The sequence below is a fragment of the Notechis scutatus genome, chromosome 7, assembly GCF_049901735.1.
Source record: "Notechis scutatus isolate UNSWTSFEM ecotype Mainland chromosome 7, rNotScu1.2, whole genome shotgun sequence".
NCBI classification, from domain to species: Eukaryota; Metazoa; Chordata; class Lepidosauria; order Squamata; family Elapidae; genus Notechis; species Notechis scutatus.
Genome location: NC_142015.1, coordinates 14,679,376 through 14,701,457, shown reverse-complemented (window position 1 = coordinate 14,701,457; position 22,082 = coordinate 14,679,376). Strand labels below are relative to the sequence as shown.

At 40.3% G+C, this 22,082-nt stretch overlaps 1 protein-coding gene across 32 annotated transcripts in view; it reads right to left on the bottom strand.

Annotated features, from left to right (window-relative positions):
* CAMK2B (calcium/calmodulin dependent protein kinase II beta) overlaps nt 1-22,082 on the bottom strand; it is a 207,910-nt gene that overhangs the window by 5,653 nt on the left and 180,175 nt on the right. For 7 of the 32 annotated variants that reach the window (XM_026671386.2, XM_087969681.1, XM_087969686.1 and 4 more), the window contains 9 exons: nt 20,310-20,354; nt 17,641-17,689; nt 13,514-13,633; nt 12,533-12,655; nt 10,817-10,945; nt 10,116-10,244; nt 8,572-8,700; nt 1,915-1,990; nt 750-844 (listed from right to left, as the gene is read on the bottom strand). In XM_026671386.2, the coding sequence (XP_026527171.1) occupies nt 750-844; nt 1,915-1,990; nt 8,572-8,700; nt 10,116-10,244; nt 10,817-10,945; nt 12,533-12,655; nt 13,514-13,633; nt 17,641-17,689; nt 20,310-20,354 (895 nt within the window). The remainder of the gene's footprint in view (nt 1-749; nt 845-1,914; nt 1,991-8,571; nt 8,701-10,115; nt 10,245-10,816; nt 10,946-12,532; nt 12,656-13,513; nt 13,634-17,640; nt 17,690-20,309; nt 20,355-22,082) is intronic. The other 25 variants (XM_087969684.1, XM_087969688.1, XM_026671377.2 and 22 more) reach the window with 9 other exon arrangements.

Below are 22,082 nucleotides of genomic sequence, written 5' to 3'. Positions count from 1 at the left end.
TCCTGGATGGTCCAAGTGAATCTAAACCATCCCGAAGAGATGGTGAATGTAAAGAGCGCATCCTGTCGATCCCAGAGATATCGCAAAGTCCCTGGTAGATCCAGGAGAAGCTCTTTTTGCCAGCGGCAAAGAGACAGCCATTAAAGCTGCTGAGGTTGGGACAGCTCCGAAACGAAAGAGAACGGAAAGAGAGAGTGTGCCGGTTTGGTGAGAACTTTTTCTTTATTTTAGGACTTGAAAGGACACCCCCTAAGGGAAAGAATTTTGATCCCCCCCTCCTTTTTTTCTTTTTTTGCTTTTTATTCTAAAATTTGCTGGCTCCAGGCTGTCCTAGATAAAATTGAACTGCTAGAGCAGGCAGAAATCTAATTTGGGCAGCTGCTCTAAAGGAGGAGACCAAAGAAGACAAATCCTCAATGATAAAAGGAAGGACTAGACCAGGTAACAGTCGTCTCTCTTAGCTTGTTTAATTTAGTTCAGTTCAGTGTAGTTTTTTGCAAGGAATTCGGGGCACCCTTTTGCTCTTTAAAGTTGAACACAAATTTGGGTGGGGAGACTGTTTTTTATGGGATGAAGTGTGTATCTTTCTCTTCTAGAAGGCTCAGCCATCAAGGCTCTAGTTTTGCTTCAGAATCTGTTCAGAAACAAAAAAAAGGGAGGCAAAAATGTGAAACCCATGTATTTCAAGGATGTTTTGGGGCCACAGGAACTGGATTGCTCACTTTTATATAATGCAATGCTCTACTCACAGTTTTCAAAGTAAAATCTGTGGAAGTCCATCCCTTCAACAAGATTGCCCAGTGCTTCGGGCTCAAACGAAGTTAGGCCTGGATCACATATTTTCCTAGGGAAAAAGAGAATGTGAAATTTGAGATTAAGTTTTTTTCATTTTTTCACTCTTTTGGAAGGCAAAATAACCCTTAAGCTTCTTAGTTTTTAGCATCTAACTTTGCAGAAATCTTGCACAGCATCTGAATGCACAAGAACAGTATTTGGGACATTGTATTGCTCTCCTTTTCTACCCAAACATATACAAATGGGCTAAGGCTAATTTCAACTGAGAAATTAGCTAATGAATGTGTATCACAAAACTATATCAGATGTATGGGCAGCTAAAAGAACCATAGACGAGCTATTAATTAACCAGAGGATTATAAAAACAGAAAAGCTGGAAGGGACATTTCAATCTGAACCTTTCAATTTGAGTCCAGTTAAATCTGATCCACAGCCAAAATGTCAAATTTAGGAAATCCAATTTACTAGCAGGCCAGGCAGAGAAAAATGCAAGTGAGCTGGCACATCTAAACTCTGTGCATAAAGCATCAACAGAGAACTTTTACAAGCATAAACGACTTGCTTTCTAGGTAGAATAAAAGTCAAAGAGAAGTCCCATGTTGATAAAGGCAATTACAACAGGCATCAAATAAAGTGGTTATGTGCGCAATTTTGGGCAGCCCCCAAAACTGCATGTCACACCACTGCTGTGCAAGCTGCATTGGGTGCTGGTTTGCTTCCCATCCAATTCAAGGTGTTGTGGGTGTACTTTAAATCCATCCATGGCATGGAGCCAGGTAACGTGCAGAAGGGCCCTCTACCCATTATATCAGCCCATCCCACCCAGTCAAGCAGGGAGACATGTTACAGACAATAGGATACTTGCATATAAAAACACAGTATTGTTTTAAAATAGAAAAGCATCACTATTGAAATGAAAAGTTTGCATACTGTTGTGTAGCTGGAGTTGACTTATTAAAGATATTGCCCTATTATGGACATGGTAATTAGCGCAGCAACAAATGTAATTCTACCAGTATTAATGAAAGATACTATTTATATTTTTTAAAAAGCAATACATATAAAATAGTAAGTTGTGAGACCAGGACCCATGGAAGATTTCACACTCAGCCTACTCACGCATAGGCCTCAAAATCGCCATTGTTCACAGCCTCTATCAGCTGCTCTGTTATCTTGATTATTTCCTGTTTGCGGGCTAGATAAAAAAAGAATCAGAGAAAAAAGAAAGATAGAGAAATTAACAATATGATCAAGAGTTTTCATGTCAACCTTCCTGTCAAGCAGAAAGCAGAAAAACACTGATTTAACATGCTCCATTCCTACTATTCTTTAGGATCTTAAAGGCAATGTTACTCTAACTTGGCTGCAAATATCTGAACCATCACTAGAAGGCAACAAAGACAAAGAAAACATACTAGATCTTTGCTGCCATCTAGTGACTGTCTGCAGTTCTGATCCTAACCAACAATAGTGATGGAGTTAAACAGGGAGAACTCAGTTCAAAATTCGGGGTGACCATGAAGCTCTTTAAAAAACAATGAACCAATTGTTGAGAGACGGCACAGCAGCACAAAATCCTTATAAGAGTTAAACTAAGATAGCATGTGATGAGCTTCTTGGAGAAAAGGTGGGTTAATAGGAGTAGTATGGATACAGTCCTTCAGAATTGGATGCCACCTTAAAAAAATGTGGAAAAGACTAACCATAAATCTAAAAGACACAGACTCCCTCAAAAACCAGGTGCACAGATATTTTCACCATATATATACATCCTAAACTAGCTTTCCACCATAGAAAAGAAGTAAATCCTAACCTTATGGACCAGAGTGAGCAGAACTGACTTCACTGCAATCATACAGGAAATAATAACCTATTGTCAGCCTCTATCACATTACAAGATTCCACCCTTACCTTAAAGATTAAGGCATTCCTTTTTCCAGAGAGAAATCTATTGTTCTCTTACAATGTGGACTGAATCTCTACATATCTCTGAAACCAGCACACACAGGGAGATGCAGGAATTACAAGGCACTCAAATGACTCAATTGAAGCAAGTGCTATAAATAATGAAATACTCTACTGGCAGAGATAGTGTCACTGGCCTTGCCTAGGTCATCTCCTTGCCTAAGCGATTTCGAGACTTCTGTCTTCACATGGACTGAAAACCCAAGGTTGGTTAGCAAGCAACCCACCCTACCTGAACAATAAATTCCCTTCTTCTCTAGATCTTAACTCTGCTTGTATCTTAACTCTGCTTGTATCTTGGCCAGAAGCGATAAGGAAAGGCTTAGTAATCTAAAAAAATGTTTTGCAAGTAAGAACTTCTACTGAACCTCATCCAATAAGAGACCCAATTGTGGATCTGAGTGAAACGTATTACAGGTATCATCCTTGACTTATGACCACAATTGGGACTGGGACGTCCATTGTAATATTACAGTTGTAAGTCAAGTCAGGCCCAATTATATGACAATGTTTATGGTGGTTGTTAAGTGAATCAATGGATCCCACTCCATCCATTTCTGTAGGGAGATGCTAACTTTCCTTTCTCAAATTAACTAAGCTTATGAGCAAAGAGATCAGCTATGCAAATGAGCAACAGAAAGGCAGTTTCAAATTAGTACCTGACTCTGTATTTTACCATCAGCTGATTCCACCAATTTTCTGGGTGCTCTTAAGTTTTAAATATTCAATTTTTCTCAGGTGTGCACTCTTGCTGTTAAGAAGAATGTACGGCTAAGAGAACAAATTGTATACTGCAGGAAAACTCACTTAGAAGACACGAAATTACCCCCAAATAATTCTATCTTGAACAAACGTGGACTGATTTCTGATATATCAGCAGGACTAAAATACGATTCAGATGAATCCAGTAAAACTGAGAATTGATAAATTTTGCCTTACAAGTTACCACATATGAATGACTCCTGGGATAAATTAAATGAATAAAAATGATAAGGGGAAAACAGTGACCCTTTTCCTTGCCCTTATCTGAGCCATGGTTAGCTTCATGGAACAGTAAATCCCATTCTGCAAAGAACTGTCCTCAAATATTGCTCAATGCTAAATGATATGAGAGATTAGTCCACAGTCATCTGTGAATGCTTTAACTATTTCTTCTCAGGCTGCTGCTAAATGAAGGACAAATGTTTCTCTTTTCACACATCTGTTTACTTTAGAAAATTTCCAGGGTTTCTTTTGTTTCTACAGTTGGCTTACTCAAGGAACCTTATCAATGTTTTCCTTTTTTCATTAAGTGAATACTCATTCCTGGTCTGTCCCATTTTGCACAAAGAAATAGTCAGATTGTTCATTAATCATTGTGTGTGTGTGTGTGAGAGAAAGAGAGAGAGAGAGACAGAGAGAGAGAGAGAGAGAGAGAGAGAGCACTGAAGTTACAGATTGAAATCCTATGCACATGTATCTGGAAGTAAGCTCTACACAAACAGGATTTATTCCAAGCCAACACATTCTGAGAGAAATGAGAGCACTTTGCCCTTAAGCCACCCAGATTAAAAGCTTTTAAATGCACATCAACTGATAATGAATTCACATTCAGCCATGTTCAGTATATGCCAGTGTTCAACCTTAATCCGTGCAGTGTTGCTTCCTGAGGATACTTCTGGTCACTCATAAAAGGAGGAAAGTTGCCTTTGCTTTCATCTTCAGACTAAGGCCAATTCTTACATGTGGCCCTGGAGGTCATGCCTACTTCCTCTGGGAAAGGGTAGCATTCTCTAAGCTTTAGCACCACTTGTGGGAGTCTCAATTCAGCTGTGCCAGAGTCTCCCTCCTGCTGCAAACATGCCAAACTGTCATCCATCCTTAGTAAATATACACCAGTGTCAGGGACTCCCAGCTTTTGAGCCCAGAGAAAGGCAGCTCAGGGCAAAGAGAACCTGCAGCAGACACTGCAACCTTGTAACTCAAAACTCCAAAGGGAAAAAGAAACTTCTTTTCCATTTCCTTGGCAGCTGCTGCTAGGTGCAGCTGTATAAAACCTTGATGGACCAACAAAGAAAATAGCCTATGGTCCTTTCAGACCCACTTCTGTGAAGGTCTAAATATTTGGGTGACTGAGTCTAAAAGTCTGCATTTTCTAAAAACAATGAACTTGGAGGTCCCAAACTACTCATAAACAAGTTCATGGGCTTTCCCCCCCCCAGGATTTTTTGAAGTTGCGGTAGGTGGACTAAAAGATTTTTGGAGGATCAAGAAAATGACATTTCTATTTTTTTTACTTCCAAGTAACTTCCAAGATCTTGTTTTCACTTGGAATCTCCATTTGGTGCTTGAATAAGGGAGTTTTGCAGCCACTCAGGATCCAAAGGCTTTCAAATGAAACAATTTGCATGCCCTAATTGAAACTGACAAGACAACTTCCTGCCTGAGGTTCCCTGGACTTAATTGGGTGATGTAGAAAGCCAGGAAGGTATCCATAAATCCCACAGTCAGATGCTGTATGTAAAAAAGGACAGAAGCATTCCTTCGGTCCTGGAGAAGGAAGATAGTACAGGTAGTCCTTGACTTATGACCACAACTGAGCCCAAAATTTCTATTGTTAAGCAAAACAGTTATTCAGTGAGTTTTGCCCCATTTTATGACCTTTCTTGCCATTTCCATTGTTAAGTGAATCACTGTAGTTGTTAAATTAATAACACAGTTGTTAAGTGAATCTGGCCTTCTTTTGACCATTTATCAGAAGGTTGAAAAACATGATCACGGGATACTGCAACCATCATAAAGACATGCCAGTTGCCAAACATTGGCATGTTGATTGTGTGACCTTGAGGATGCTGCAATGATTGGAAGTATGAAAAATGGTCATAAGGCACATACATTTTCAGTGCCATTTGTAACTTTGAACACTGAGTAACAGAATTCTTTATTGGCCAAGTGTGATTGGACACACAAGAAATTTGTCTTGGTGCAAATGCTCTCAGTGTACACAAAAGAAAGAATGAACTGTTGTAAGTCAAGGGCTACCTGTATTAAGAAGAAACTTGAGTTGGCCTTTCCCTGAATCACTGGGGTCTAAAAGAGAAGCAAGGAGAAGCACAATCAGGCTTGCAAGATTGTGTTGCTGTAGCCTATTTCAACAGAATTCTAATCTTCCCATAGAGTTGATTTTTTTGGTTGGTCTACTTTGTCAGGTTGATAGGTGAGAGCAAGCATGTATATTTGTAATTGCTGGACAATCATACATAAGGTAGACAGTTACCTTTGATGAATCATTTCACAATCATCAATTAATTGGACATCATTATTTGTCTAACAAAATTATACAAACTGCAGAATATCTGGAGGAAGACTCAGTCATAGTGTATGCATATTGAATCAATTAACTGATTAAACAGCTAAGGTTTCTTCCATCAGATAGCAGATTTATGTAAAATACTGTATACTTAAGCTGCAGTGTATAATACACTTATCTGGGACAGTAAAGGAAAACCATGTATTTGTAGACATCCCTGCAAATGTCTGTATCCAAGTAATTTAAAAGTGAAGGTGGGCAAAATTGGTACTATTCTGAAATCTCTTCGTTGAAATACTAAGCAATCAGTGCACACTTAAACCGAGGCCACTTAGAAACCCCAATGAATATAATTGTGATCTAAAATGTACTGGAATACAAGGGCAGGAATTGCATGAGAGATCAGGGATAATGATGGTGCTTGGATAAGGAAATAATCAGAAGAATGCTACACTCTATATATTGTTTGAAAAGCTGGAGCCAAATCAATGTATTATTTGTCAAATACTCAGTCAAGTAAATACAAGATTTGACTAGTTAGGATAACAAAAACACAATTGATAGCAACTAAGGCTTCCATCTTACACACTAGAAAATAAGCCCATTAAGCACAAGAGGACTTGCCTCTGAATAAAAACGAGCAAAATCCAACTACCGATCAACAAGAATATAAAATTAATGTACTATTAAAGAACATATTAACATGTTAACCCTTGAAAGTAATCACAGGCTATGTAATTTATTGGCCATAATCCATCTCAAAAATTAAAACAGCCAAAGGGTGTCAGCTTTGGAAACCATATTGAGATTCGATGCTCTCACACTGCCACAATTGAGCCTGAGAAAGTGGGAGGGAGGAATTCATTTGAGTATATCTAGTTACACAAAATAAAATAAAATAATGAATTGGGAATCTTACTTCAGGACGGATGATGATTGGACCGTGTGATGTAGTGATGGCTAAGCGGGGATGGATTTGTAGATCTGACTTTTGCAAGGAAGCTCAGAACTTTCAGTTTTGGGATTCCACAGATGTGCCAGTTACTATCCAAATAAAGGTAACTTTGAGATATGTCTGTCTTGGAGTTATTGATTGGAATGGAGGGTTGCTGGAAAGCTGACAAAGGGATCTGATGATGATTAATGTTTGGGTTTAGGACTATGGATATTCAGGGTCATGTCAACTTCAAAAGCTGGGGTGTCAACCTTGGTAACTTTAAGACCTGTGGATTTCAACTTCCAGAATTCCCCAGCCAGTCTTGCTGGCCCCACTCATTCCCTTTTATCCCAATCTACCTCCTCATTAAGTTGCCTTGAGCTTTGGAGGAAAGGTAGCTTTTGAATTAAAATATTAGCATAGCTAACCACCTGCTGGACTGGGGCCATCTTGGGTCTCCTCCCACCGTCCCCACATTTGCCTAAGTTGAAGTTGCATGGGTTTCAAAAAATAAGGCCATGGCTACAGAATAAATAATATGTCTTCTGGGCTGTTGGTATTGCAGTTGAAAAAGAAATAAAATTCTGTTTTTCAAAGGGACAAAGAGAATAGAATTAATTATATGTGTGTGTGTGTGTGTGTGTGTGTGTGTTCCAGCATAACTCTGGACTGCTTTGAGCAATTTCAACCAAACTTGGTACACAGATGACTTACCCTCTGGAAACAAATACTGTGAAGGTAAGACACCCTTAACACCCCTCTGGATATGTGTGCCTTAAAATGGCTTCTACTGTACAGGACAGTGGACTTGCCATAGTAACAGCTTCACAGGGGGCTCCCTCTCAGCCTTCCAAGAAAACGTCAGGCCATTGGCCAAGTGCAATAAAAAAAATGAAACAACAGCATAGACAAGAAACTCCCGAGGAGAGGAATAGAAGACTTGCGATGCTGCGCGAGAGACAGTACAACAGCGTGAGTCCCAACTACAGGATTTTCCTATCTAATACAGGATTGGGATAAATAAATACCCAGGCAATGCCGAGTTATCAGCTAGTAGTGAATAAAGGCACAGGAATTGACCTAGTGCTGCTCCAAATGCAGAGGCAACATTTGCACTTAATATGGAAACATGGAGCATAGATGTAACATGGAGTTCTTCAGATGTTTTTGGCCAACATCTGCCCTTCCTATAAGTTCTTCACCAATGCCAGCTAGCATTAAAAGGAGCTGAAGTTCAACATCTGCACATGGTTAGAGCCACTGATCATAGAATACTTGTCAGTACCTTCCAGGTTTAAGTACTTGATACAAGTGCAACACATCTTTCATGCCAAGATCACTTTTGCACAAGCCATCTGCAATCTGCACAATCCAGTTCTCTCATGCACATGTATCCCACCTTCTCAGCTTGCATTTAGAGCAACCTAGTGAAGCTGTAACCATTCAGGCAAAGTCACATGGCAATAAGCGTTAGGCTGTTATTTCACACCTACAGTGTCGCAACAAGAACTGAAAGTTCTTTCAAGTCTGAACAGATCAAGCAGGGCTCAGCCGTTGGCTATCACAGACCACTTGCGCTACTTACGATCTGAAGGAAGAGGACTAGGAATGGGTAGAAATGGGAAAAACTGGGTGGCAGCAGGCTGTGGCCCCTCAGCTTCTAGGGCTCCAGAGCCCCTTTTCACCATGCTTAGGACATCAGACAACTTGGAGGCTGGCGCAAGACAGATGAAAGAAGGCAGGGAGGTAATCATCAAATAAACAAATTAAAACAGATCAATGATGTGAGGAAATGAGTCTTCAAGATGATATGTGAATTATTTATTCAGGCTCAGCACTTTATAGGTAGGCAGGTCTTAACCAATGGTGGGATTCAAATTATTTTACTACCAGTTCTGTGGGCGTGGCTTGTGGGCGTGGCAGGGGAAGGATACTGTAAAATCCCCATTCCCTCCCCACCCCACCAACCTGCTTTCCAGCTTCATTCTCCTGTGCAGGACAACCAAAAAAGACCCAGCTGATCAGTTGGGACTCGGGAGGCAGAGAATAGAGGGGGAGGGGCCAGTCAGACGTGGTATTTGCCGGTTCTCCGAACTACTCAAAATTTCCGCTACCGGATCTCCAGAACTGGTCAGAACCTGCTCTGGTCTTAACCTGACTCTTCCCTTATTTTAGGAAAAAATATCTGTCCCTGTAAGAACCCTACTTCACAATCTAAACTGGTTTCTTATTGGGCTTCAGGTGCAATTCAAGGTGCTGGTTATCACCTTTGTTATTGTGGCACCTCTGCCCTTCTATCAAAAATATGACTAGCCCTGGCCCATTGGGTCTTCAGAAAGGCAATAAAACAAAGCCTTGGGCTTTGAGGTTGGGTGATTGGAGTTTCCTTTTTGGAGAGAGACATGAATATGAGTTTCTGGTCGCCTGTTTGTGTTTTTACTGATGTTCATCATCATCTATTGCATGCTTCCCAGAATTGCAATTTTTTTTACCCATTCCATAAATGGATAAACAAGGAAGCCCAACTTAATTTTTTTCCCTTGTCTCTTATTTTGTATTAGAGTTAGGAAGATCTCTGGCTGAAACAAAGTTGTCCTATTTCACAAGATAAATGACTAATTCTGAGAACCAGCTGGAAACCTGTCTCTTCCTTCTGATTTATTAGAGCATCTCCAGCACAAATTACTTTACCAGGTACAAATACTTGCTAGAGAACAGTCCCCAATGGAAAAGCTTTCTGCTTCTTTGGAAGCATTTTAGCCCTGTTCAATGTGTTATTTCCCTCACCTTTCCTTTCAGTTTTTGAGTTTCCATCATGTTCTAAAGCAATCTGATCTTGCCAAAAACCTCCAGAAGCTAGAAGCTACCCACAGCTTTCAGTGGAAGCCTCTGGAACAAGAGTTTTGCAAGATTAGAGCTGTGCTACTTGTGGGGGACTAGGGATAAGCTCAGCAGGACCGAGCTACATTAAAGACAAGTAATAGAAAATCAACAATAATTTCTTAAAGGGATTATCAATGGGAAGCTAAGTTCCTGTGTTGAAACCCCCCCCACACACACACACACAAAGGACTCATGTCATTTGCCAGAATCGTAATAGTGAAATCCCAGGGACATTCCACTACTTACACAAGGGAGACAGAGGATTGGTGACAATAGAAGGTGGTCCAGAAAGGGGGCTGGGGGTCTTTGGCTCTTCACTTTCGGGGGGCGCAGAGCCCCTTTTCACCATGCCTAACACATCACAGAGTTTGGCAGCTGTGATGGCAGTAGAAGAGAAAAGGGAAGGGAGGGGAAAAATGAGAAAACAAAACAAATGGTGCAACCACCAGAACAGAAATGGAGGGTAGGAGAATCCTTCCTTTTAGCAGCAAAATGTTGAAGAGAATAACCACTCTTTATCTCTTCTTGGGTAACTGCATGAGGGAAATTACTCCTCTTTAAGCACAAGAACTTTATTTAGAAGAAAGGAAGGTGGAAAGCCAGGGGTCTAAGACAACTCAGTACAGCCAACTTGCCATGGCCAACTCGTCAAGGGACAACTTGCCGCAGTACAAGAGTTACATTAATATTGAAGAAATGGTGCAATACAATCATTAAAGAAAGGATGGCAAAGGAGGGACAAAATTAAATGTAAATGACACAAATTAAAATATTTTTAAATTATTTTAAATAAATTGAATTGTTGAATTGTTCCATGGTGAATTGTTCCGCAGCAAGTTGGCTATGGTGAGTTGTCCTGTGGCAAGTTGCCCATTCCAAAAGTCGGAGGGATTCCGCAAATTTGTGACATGCCACTTTAAGAGGCAAGAGCTACCTCTGCTACTTACACTGGAGAGGAAGAGGATTAGCAACACCCATGGATGGATTAGGCAGGGTAATGGAAGGCTTTGGGTCTTCAGCATCTGGGGGTCCAGAACCCCTTTTCACCATGCCTAAGACATCAGATTGTTTAGCAGCTAGGGTGAGATGAGGAAGAGAAAGATGAAGAAACAAACAAAATATATAAAAAAGCACAGAGATGGGAAAAGTAAAATAAGAGGACCGATTAAAGAAAGCATTCCATTGAAGGGAAGAGTGTTCCTCAAACGATTAAGAAGCAAGTGGCTTGCATCAATATACTCATATGTTTGCATGTTTAAGGCATTAATCAGAGGGTAAATTGTACAAAATGATTGCTGATTAGTTAGGGGCACACATTAGTTAGGGGCACACAAGTTCATTTGGCCCGCAAAAGTGATTGCATTTGTTGCTTTTGTGCATCTAGGTGCAATCCTAAATTCTGAGTAGAAGACTTTTTTGTCCCAAGAATTACACGAGTTGCATAATAAATACAGAACCAAATCTGATGAGGTTCCTAGCATGTGCACATAAATTATATCAAGCCAACACATCAATCCTTTCAGTGCATTTTACTGATTGAGTATTCCAACATTCAAGGGATGTACTCCCATAAAAAGCAAGAAAAGCTAGTTCTGTAGAGCAATTCCTATTTGGCTGTTCTCAGAAATCTACTTACATTGGAGGGGAACAGGACTTGACACAATAGAAGGTAAGAAGGGCAAAATGATAGAAATGTTTGGTTATTCTGCTTCAGAGAATTCTATTTCACCTGGCCTCGTACATCGGAGAACCAGGCAGCTGGGGCAAAAAAAAAAAAAAAATGGAGTAGGGAAGAGAAGAAAATTTCTAAAATGTTGAGTTGAAAAATATTAGAGAATCGCATCAGGACAAGAGCAATAACAGTATAACAGAAGGACCCTGGCTGTGGAGACCAACTCTCTGCTCAAACAGGAGATAGAATACCATTCTGGACAAATGGTTGTCCAATCTCTTCTTAAAAACCTCCAATGATGGAGCATTGACAACTTCTGGAAGCAAGTTGTTCCACTGTTTAATTGTTCACGTTGTCAGGGAATTTCTTCTTAGTTCTAGGTTGGATCTCTCTTTGATATGTTTCCACCCACTGTTTTTTATCCGGCACTCAGGTACTTTAGAGAATAGGTTGGCCCCGTCCTATCTGTGGCAGCCCCTCAAATACTGGAAGACTGCTATCAAGCCACCCTTAGTCCTACTCTTCATTAGACTACAGATACCCAGTTCTTGCAACCATTCATTGTATGTTTTATATATGTTTGGCATCCTTTTCAGATGCTCTAGAATTCTCTAGCTATGTGGAAATCCAGAACTTCAGCCTGTTTTGATTATTATTTCTTATTCCATCTCTACAACTACAAGAATTTTCCATATTTGGGAATATTTTAATTTGTTGCATTAATATTTGTTTTCCTGCTGAGGTTAAAAAAAAGTTAATCACACTGTAGACCTTTGATTTAGTATAATTTGACATTATAACTTTGCAGGACTTTCAAATGGATCATACAATCTTTGCTAATGAAATCCAAGCCAAGAATGCATTCATTATATTTCATTAAAGCAATGTAAGATCTGGTTTAATAACAAGCCACAAATGCTTTCTAGCAACACTCTTTTTCAGCTATGTAGCAATTGAATTCTGCACAGCCTAGCACTCACACACTACTTACACTGGGGAGGGAGGGGACTTGCAATAGCTGGTAATATGCAGGGTGAAGAATGTGTTGGGTCTTCAGCCACAAGGGTACCTGATCCTTTTTTCACCAGGCCTAATACATCAGAGAGCTTGGAGGCTGAGACAGGACAAATGAGAAAGGCAGGCAGGGAGGGAGGGAGGGAGAGAAGGAAGGAAAGAGAGAAGATAAAGGAAGGGCAACGAAAAGTAACAGTGAGGTAGAAAAAAAATCTGAAAAGATGACTCAAAGATGCAAAGAATCCTTTAACCAATGCACCAAGTGTTTTTTTTTAATCTACGGTACTTAGTTATGGCTTTCTAAATCAAATTTCTCATAGCATCACTGAAGCAAATGACTTAAAAGTTACATGGATATAAATAAGGGTTAAGTTGAAAGAACTTTCTCTAAGTTCAACTACCACTGTACTTATTTCCCGCACTGCGGATATCTTGTTTTTTTGTAATCCTTCTTCTATATGGCTGAGCCCATAAGAGGCCTAGGGATTTGGACTTCTACCAAGTTTGCAAGCAAGATTAAAGAAATCAGCTTCTTCTTTTTTTGGTTAAAATAATTACAGGCAATGTGAAGCTGAATTCAGGAACCATGATTTTCTATAGCCATGATTGCCACAGATCCAGCCAGAACTGAAGATTAATTGGCAAAATCATTACTCAATCTAGCCACAACTCAAAGGTCCATCCAGAGTGGATGTTGTCAAACTCTGGCACATCAAAGAGGAAGAGATGACAGAATTAAAGGTTTAAACACGTTCATTCAGATAATAGGAAATCAGGCTTGTTGCCATAGTTGAATGAAACTCATGGCTGAAGGCTTATAATTAGGGGTCTTCAATGGAAGGTGGAACTGGGGAACATCTTATTGTAAGCTGCCCAGAGTTGCTTAAGATAGGCAGTCCTATAAATCTCTCAAATAGATAAATAACAGATAAACCAACATTGGGGCCTTGCAACTTACAAGCAGCCGTGATTGCAGCAGCAGCAGATGAGATGACAGATGTCTGCAGGCTGGAAGGAAGTTCAGGGGCAGATCCTGAATTCACGTGACTTTTTACAAGCTCATTATCAGTGCTTTTAACTGGGGAAAATGTGAAAGAGTAGAAAAAGAAACAGAAACACCATAAAGACAGAAAGGAAAAAAAATCCAAAGAACAATGACACCTTTGGTGAAAGGAAAAAAATAGGAGACACAGAATGGGAAAGTAAAATGTATTTTAATAGAAAAAAAAAGATTGGGGAAATGGAATTAAGATACAGTGAAACATAGAGGCAACATACTTCCAAGTATGACAAGCAGGAAAGTTTGATTTCATTCATGTCCTGCCTGGGTAGGGACTTTTTACAAGGTATCTGTACTGGTTGAAAATTCCATTCTTCCCAGAGAGCTTCGACCCTTTAGTCCAGGGTCCCCAACCACCGGTCCGCGGACTGGTACCGGTCCGTGGAACAAGTTCTACCGGGCCGCTGGCTTGCTGGCGCCGCCATCTTGTTTTGATGAAAAAGTGCTTCGGTGAGCTTTTCCGGGTAGAAAGCTCACGGAAGCACTTTTCATCAAAACAAGATGGCGGCGCATGCGCTCGATGAGCTTTTCCGGGTAGAAAGCCATTTCTACCGGAAAAGCTCACGAGCGCTGGCGCCGCCATCTTGTTTTGATGAAAAAGTGCTTCGGTGAGCTCACGGAAGCACTTTTTCATCAAAACAAGATGGCGGCGCCCAGCTGATGTCGGTACTGGGCCGCGCCATAAAAAAGGTTGGGGATACCGGGCCGCGGCGTAAAAAAGGTTGGGGATCACTGCTTTAGTCCTAATAGACAACTTTCCCTCTCCCTGGAAACAGGCAATAGAGCATAAACTGGCCTTCAATGGACTTTCCCCCATTGTTTTTAATATCCCAAGGTTACAATCAAGCCAAGCAAGTGGTTACCAGAAGAATAAGAGTCGTGGAGTCCCAGCTAGAACTTAACAGGATATCTCTCCACAAAAGAAATCAGATTAAATGGGGTGTGTGGGAACCAGCAAGGTATCCGAAAGACCTGACTTTTCCTAAGAGTAGAACAGCATCTTTTACAGCCAGACTTAATATCCTCCACTCAACACTCCTGCAGGGCAGGAATGATAAAACCACAATAGCTGAGCAAATGTGTACATGTGGCAATGGGGAAATTGAAGATATTTCACATGTCCTATTGTGCTGCAAGTTCGACAGTGACATCAGATCAACGTATGTTTTCCCTCTATTAGAGAGATTTCTAGGGAGATCAGATAATTTCTACGTGAACCTTTTCCTCCAGGATTCAAATCCAGCCACCATTTGTGCAGTAGCAAAATTGTGTGCTGCTGCAATGATAATAAGGAAAAAAACACACAAAGAACTAAAGATCCTTATTCATATTAATACTTTGTTTAGTTATTTTCCAATAATTTCTACGTAACAAATTTATTTTAATGTTTAACTTTTGTGCTGGTTTGTGACCATAATAAAGAATGATTCTGATTCTTTATAAAGTAACAGATTAGACTCAGCTTAGGTCTTCTTAGGTTCTAAACTCATTTCTACTGATCACATTGATCTGGGACCATAATTTAAGTATTAGGGCATCACATATTTCTTAGCTCTATCTTGGCACTGACAGTTTGAACAATCTATGGAGAAAGTGAATGTTACAAAAAGATGCACATTCTTTCTGCAACCACAAAGCTTTGAGACAAGACTTGTATCATGTAATCTTCATCCCTCATTTGTGAAAGGTTACACAAGGCAAAGGGATATGACAAAGCTTTCCCCGAGGATGGTCTTTCTGAGTTCTCCTATCACCTCTTGGGTTTCAGAATGTCTCCTCTGCCTTTTGATCAATAGCACTAGAAGTCACATGTCTAGTCATGCACCCACATTTTTCCCTGGGAAAATGCAAGCTGACTAAGTCTTAATTCAAGTCTTGTAGAAAACACAAGCCCAGTCTAGCATACATGTAGACCATGCACACATTACAGCAGAACTATGTTACACAAATTAACCCCCATTAGTCAAGGAACAAAATTTGACCCTAATACTATAGCAGGCATCCACCAGCCCCTGCAATTAATCTGAAGTTCTGCTTTACTAAATATAAAAGGTTATGCTTCAAAACAGAAGTTATTTGTTGACAAGGGCATACACAGGAAATACAGCTACATGTTGGACAGAAGAGAAAGCTTAAGGTTACTCTGAAAGAGTATTATCTCCCCCAGTGTGTGTGTGTGTGTGTGTGTGTGTGTAGGTCTTGAACCCAAATAATACAAATCCAACCTTCCTTCCTTTCTCTTCCAACATAAAGGTATCTGTAGAGCTGTGGTGGCACAGCGGTACTGCAGGGCTAAATCACTGCTCACTCCAGGAGTTAAATTCTGAGTGGCTCAAGGTTGACTCAGCCTTCCACCCTTTCAAGGTCTGTAAAATGGGGATCCAGGTTGTTGGGGGGTCATATGCTGACTCTGTAAACTGCTGGGAGAGAGGTCTGTAAAGCACTGTGAAGTGATATGTGCTATTGCTATAGTTCAAAAACTTCTGCACTGGTTGACGTGTGCACCATTCGTGCCCGTTCCTGGACAAGAAGGTCTTGTTCACAGTGATTTGCGGTGGCACAGTGGTTAGAATGCAGTACTGCAGGCTACTTCTGCTGATCACCAGCTGCCAGCCGTTTGGCAGTTCGGGTCTCACTGGCTCAAGGTTGACTCAGCCTTCCATCCTTCTCAGGTGGGTAAAATGAGAACTCAGATTGTTGGGGGCAATATGCTGACTCTGTAACTGCTTAGAGAGGGTGTAAAGCAATATATAAGTCTACGTGCTATTGCTATTGACATCCTAGTTACCTCCTGTTTGGATTGCAGTAACATACTCTTCATGAATGTCTTTGAAGAGCATTTGGAAGCTGCACTTTGTCCAGAATGCAACAATGCAAGCAGTTTTTCATGTTTCCCATACATTCATATCACAACACTACTCTGTGAGCTGCACTGTGTCCCTAGTAGGCTTCTGGATGCAACTGAAGGTGATGGTTATCATTTATAAAACTCCTACACAGCATAGGACTGAACTATTTACAAGACTACTTATGTCCCATCATCTCTGCTCATCCCACTATATCTAGCAGGGAGTGTTTCATGTCCCGTTTGTCATACAATGTCATCTTGTTGGACCCAAAAGTCATACCTTCATGGCACCTTTCCTGTAGATCCTGTGGGCAATGCTGGTGGCATCATGATTGGAGGGGGAATTACAATATTCAGGTTGTTTCGATGGAGCAAAATATACAGTATCTTAAACATCACAAAAGCTTCATATTGCTTTCTGATCTTCCCTCTAGTAGACCAAACTGACTCATTCTATCTTGCTTATTCATCATCCTATTTTAACCACCCCATAATCGCTTGCGGGATGGAGTAAGTGTTATGAATGGAGCTGAGTGTTTACTGGCCGGATGCTCTTCCTGTCACCAATGCGGAGGTTTATTCAGCAGATATATTCTCAGTATGCCCAGAGAGAGAAATCTCTGCCTCTACCTAGGATTGAACTCACAGCCTCCTGACTGTGAGGCAAGAGCTCCACCTCTAGGCCACCGCAGCACTCAATTCTATCTTGCTTATTCATTTCTTTGAATGTGTTATTCAAAAAGAGGCGTGGTAAGTATGGGTTAAGTTAGGTAGGGTTTTGAGCATAGACTTGAATTACCACTTAAAATAAAACACCAGTAATTATGGCAAATACAGATTTCACAAAGGCAACATTTCTCAAGTATCCTTGAGGATCGATTGTCATCAGCAAGAGTCAGCAGCCTGCAAGCATTGGAGTACAACACCTTCATAATAAGCCAGGATTCATCAAACAAGCGAGAACATGCATATCTGTTTTCCATTTGCCCACAACTTCCTTTCTCGCTATGGTCTAAAACAGAGTCTGCATTTATCAATTTCTCCTACGTAAACTGCTACAGCTTCCAATATTCCATTTATAGTCAAGTGCACAGACAATCAGGAGTATGCAAACAAAATAACTAACTCTACAGATGTCAAGTCTTTAACCTCTGGGCCAACTCCTTAAATCTGTTACCTTTCGTATCTTCATCCTCTATGGTGGTGTTTGTGCTGTCCGATGATTCCTGTGGAGACAAATAGGAGTAGGAGAAAAAGAAAACAGAAAGTTAGCAGCTCTGGCCATAATTAGATGTTTGAGGAGATAGTGAAAGATGTACAACTTGAGACCAGAGAATCTGGATAAATTAGAAAAGAAACCATGGGATACTCAAAAGTCTCCTTTTTCACATAACAATAAATCACCATATTAATCAATATAGAAGTATCTGCCCCAAGAAAACTAGGGAGATGGTTCACCAATTATACCAACTTAAAAAACAAAATTGCAGTTGGCTTGGTTTTTCTTACTTCTTAAGGAACTCAAATCTCATCTTTATTAAGATTGATAGAGACTTCTCATGCAGAATTGAGCAGGAAGTCCCATTTTTAATGTTGCAGTGCGGATCAACTGTAATAACAAGGGGAAAAAAATGCACAACTGACATTTGCTTCTACATATGAGTGAACCTAGACTTGAGATAATTACGTCTCCCAGTAGTTGTGCCAAACCCTATTTACTACTGGAGTATCTGTCATGATATAAACTTACTCTTGTTTGCAGGATTATGCACCAGCTCATAACTATAAGAATGGTCTCATTTCTCATAAGCATCTCATCAAAGAATGTTATTCTAGAATTAAGACTTGTCAGACTGTCAAGGTGATCCGTGGCAGTTCAGCTTCAGCAAGTAAGATACTATGCTAAATATCCTTTAAGGTGTGGAGCTGGTTTGGGGACAGATATTACTACTCTTCCTAAAAGTATGGCTTATTTGGAAATAAATGCCATTGATTAGATTAAGAGGCCTGCATAGAATAGAATCTTATTTCTTATGTTCTATTAAGAGTAATTTAAGAATTCCAAATTCCAAACAGAATTAGTTTTTTAAGACATGAACCTTTTATAAAAATGTATATTACATTAATTAATATTAATTTAACTACTTTTTCCCTTTCTGTTCAATTGTGTCTGATTCTTGGAGATTGCCTGGAGTCCCTGTTGCCGGGGAGAAGCAAATGCAATAAAAGCAGCAAATGCGATATTCTCACAAAGTTCTTTTGAACACGATCTCACCTATCTCATTTGTCAAAAACAGAATAGATTTAACATTATGATAACATTTTAAAACAGTTCCATTATCTGTGACACCTCAAAGAAAATGATTGCTCTCCCTCATGACGAAAAAGCTATGTTTCTAACATGAGAGGATTTTCCTCCCCAAACATTTGCAAGCAGAAAAGAATATATTCTAGAAGTAATTGTAAATATAAACAGAAGACCTTAGTAGCCTCCATTTATTGCCCAGTTGGAAGAAAGTCAAAGCCCCATATTCAACATAATCACCCCAGATTCTTTATCCCAATATAATTTGATATGTCTGGGTACCAGTCCCCAGACTTATGATTTTACTTCCTCTAAAAAAAAACAAGTTGTATAATTAGAAAAACATTATCCTTTTTTTCCTTAAAATTCATCTAAACCAGGAAATATTCTGTCCAGGAGAAAAGATAAATAAATGGGGAGGTTGGTACTAACATAGTTTCCTTGACCAGCCTCTATCAGATTTAACCTTTAAAAAACAAAAAAACCAGCCAACCCCCACACAAAAATCCACCTGGTTCTCTTCTTAAGGCTATGTCAGATGCACTGAGTGAATGGGCTTGAAGAGGTAGCATAAACATGATAAAAAATTAAAGCTCCTGCAGCAAAGAATGGGTTAAGAAAATGCAGGTCTGGGTGAAAGTGAAGGCTGGGACCGATAATGAATGATTGTGACATGGAGCAACTATGCTGGTCCTCAGACCATCCAGCCTCCTGGGACGTCTCTCTTTGGTCTGCCTGGCTGCGTTCTTTCACTTGAGCATGAAGGAGCTCTGGGGTCAGAGTTGAGGCTTTCTTCCCTATCCTATCCCGCAGCACAAAAACACTCAGTTAAGACTTTGGGGAGTATAGTTGGGATTACGGGAGTCTCCAAACAGATTGAGAACTCAAGATGGGAAGGTTGCCTCCCCCATCTGGAGTTCTTCCCCCATCTGGAAGCAACCTTCCCCACCTCGAGTTCTCGATCTGTGTGGAGACTGCAGTAACCCAAACTAGCAGTCTCAACACATTTAGGACCAGAACAGGAGAAAACAGATTTGAAGGACAATCCCACCCTCCAGAAGATCTAGTTCCAGGTGACAAGTGACTATCAACTTTCCCCTCTCAATTCCATCTGTTCACTCTGAACCACCTTCATTAGCCTCTTTGTAAGCCTAAAAGACCTGGAACAAAATGTAGGGAACATACCACCAGCAAGGGAGTCATGGAAATTCTTCACCTTTCTCCTCAAATAGTAGAAAGTCTAATGTTTGTGATTCTTCAAGAAGGCCAGACTTTTCAAAACAGTGCTGCAGTTGTAACTTTGTGCTTTCTATAATACCTCAAAAGGCAACAACCCTCTTCCCCCACCCTTAATTAGGCCAGAGGATTAGAGTCTAGGTTGCAGGATTTCGGGCATATGGAAAAAGGCACAAGAGCCTACTGTCTGTCCCCAGAGGTGAAATTACAACAGCAATGCAAGGAGCAGGGAAAAAAAAGGTCAATTTTTATCCAAGATAACAAAAAGGGCAAAACTGAGGAGAAGGAAAGACAGGCAGCAGTACCTTAATGCTGTCCACTGGGTTATGGATAACGGTGGTTTGAGGTTCCTACAGAGGAAGGAAAGATGAACCAAAGAAGAACAGAACAAAGAAGAGGAAGAAATTAAAAAAAATATAAGGAGAAGAGGCAATAATTGGAAGAGGAGATGGAGCAGAAAATGATGGTTAAAAAATATGAAAAAAAGGGAAGGGGGAAAAAAGACCAAGACCCACATAAGAGCAGGGGAGGGGAACAAAATGGAAGGGGAAAAAAAGCAAAAGGCAATTAGTTCAGCAAAAGGCAAATGATTAACAAACAAAAAGTGGCAGAATAAATCAGGAAGAGAAGAATCAAAACTGGATTTTCCATGAATGAAACCAAAAAATCATATCTGAACCCCATGATAAGATTGCTGTGACCCCCTTGGAAATGGAGAGGGCAAGCGGCGGGATCTACATTTAATCCGTTTGCGAGCCAAAGAAATCGCTGCAATAGGAGAACAAAGAAGAAACTTTTAGGTAGGAGCTGCAGCCAACCCTCCTACCTGGGTGGTTAACATCACAACGTAGATTTCACTGAAGATGGAAGGAGGGAAAAACGAAGCAAAAGAAGAGCAGAAGGTCCTCTGAGCACGTTCCTCGGATTTGTGCTATGCTCTGAATTTTTAAGTTAAGAACCAATCTCTATCCCACGCCATGGGCGCATTCCGTGATGATCCTGTAGTTTAGATCTCTCACCCATAGGGGCTGGGTACACAAGAGAGGGCTGAGCAAGAGGTATGGGGTATGAAAGTCCATCCAATAGAATTCTAGAGATAGCCGAGCAGACCTTTTGCCAGCTGAAAACTTACCTTCCATAGCATACATTCTTTTACAAACTATCAATGCTTTTCTCACACTTTTAAAATGTACTTACCTGGAAGCAGGTAATCCTAGGGCACTAAACTAATTTGTTCCATTTACATGGATATGGACAAGAGTTTTATGGCTTGGTGTAGGCAGGGTGGTAAAGCGAATTTGGCAGGAACAGGTAACATGTAAGAATGAGAGACCAGTCTCTTGTTTTACATGACAGTTAAAGTATCAGCTTTCCACCAGGTGGTTTAACAGGGGAGAGCTTGAGAGAATAAGGACCATTCCAAAGCTTTCTCAGAAAACCTGTCTGAAATGTACAATTGTGCTCATAAGTTTACATACCCTGGCAGAATTTATGATTTCTTAGCCATTTTTCAGAGAATATGAATGATAACACAAAAACTTTTCTTTCGCTCATGGTTAGTGGTTGGCTGAAACCGTTTTATTATCAATCAACTGTGTTTACTCTTTTTAAATCATAATGACAACAGAAACTACCCAAATGACCCTGATCAAAAGTTTACATATCCTGGTAATTTTGGGCTGATAACATGCACACAGGTTGGCACAAAGAGGTTTGAATGGCTATTAAAGGTAACCATCCTCACCTGTGATCTGTTTGCTTGTAATTAGTGTGTGTGTATAAAAGGTCAAGTTTCTGGACTCCTGACAGACCCTTGCATCTTTCATCCAGTGCTGCACTGATGTTTCTGGCTTCTGAGTGACGGGGAAAGCAAAAGAATTGTCAAAGGATCTGAGGGAAAAGGTAGTTGAACTGTATAAAACAGGAAAGGGATAGAAAAAGATATCCAAGGAATTGAGAATGCCAATCAGCAGTATTCAAACACTACTCAAGAAGTGGAAAATGAGGGGTTCTGTTGAAACCAAACCACGGTCAGGTAGACCAACTAAAATTTCAGCCACAACTGCCAGGAAAATTGT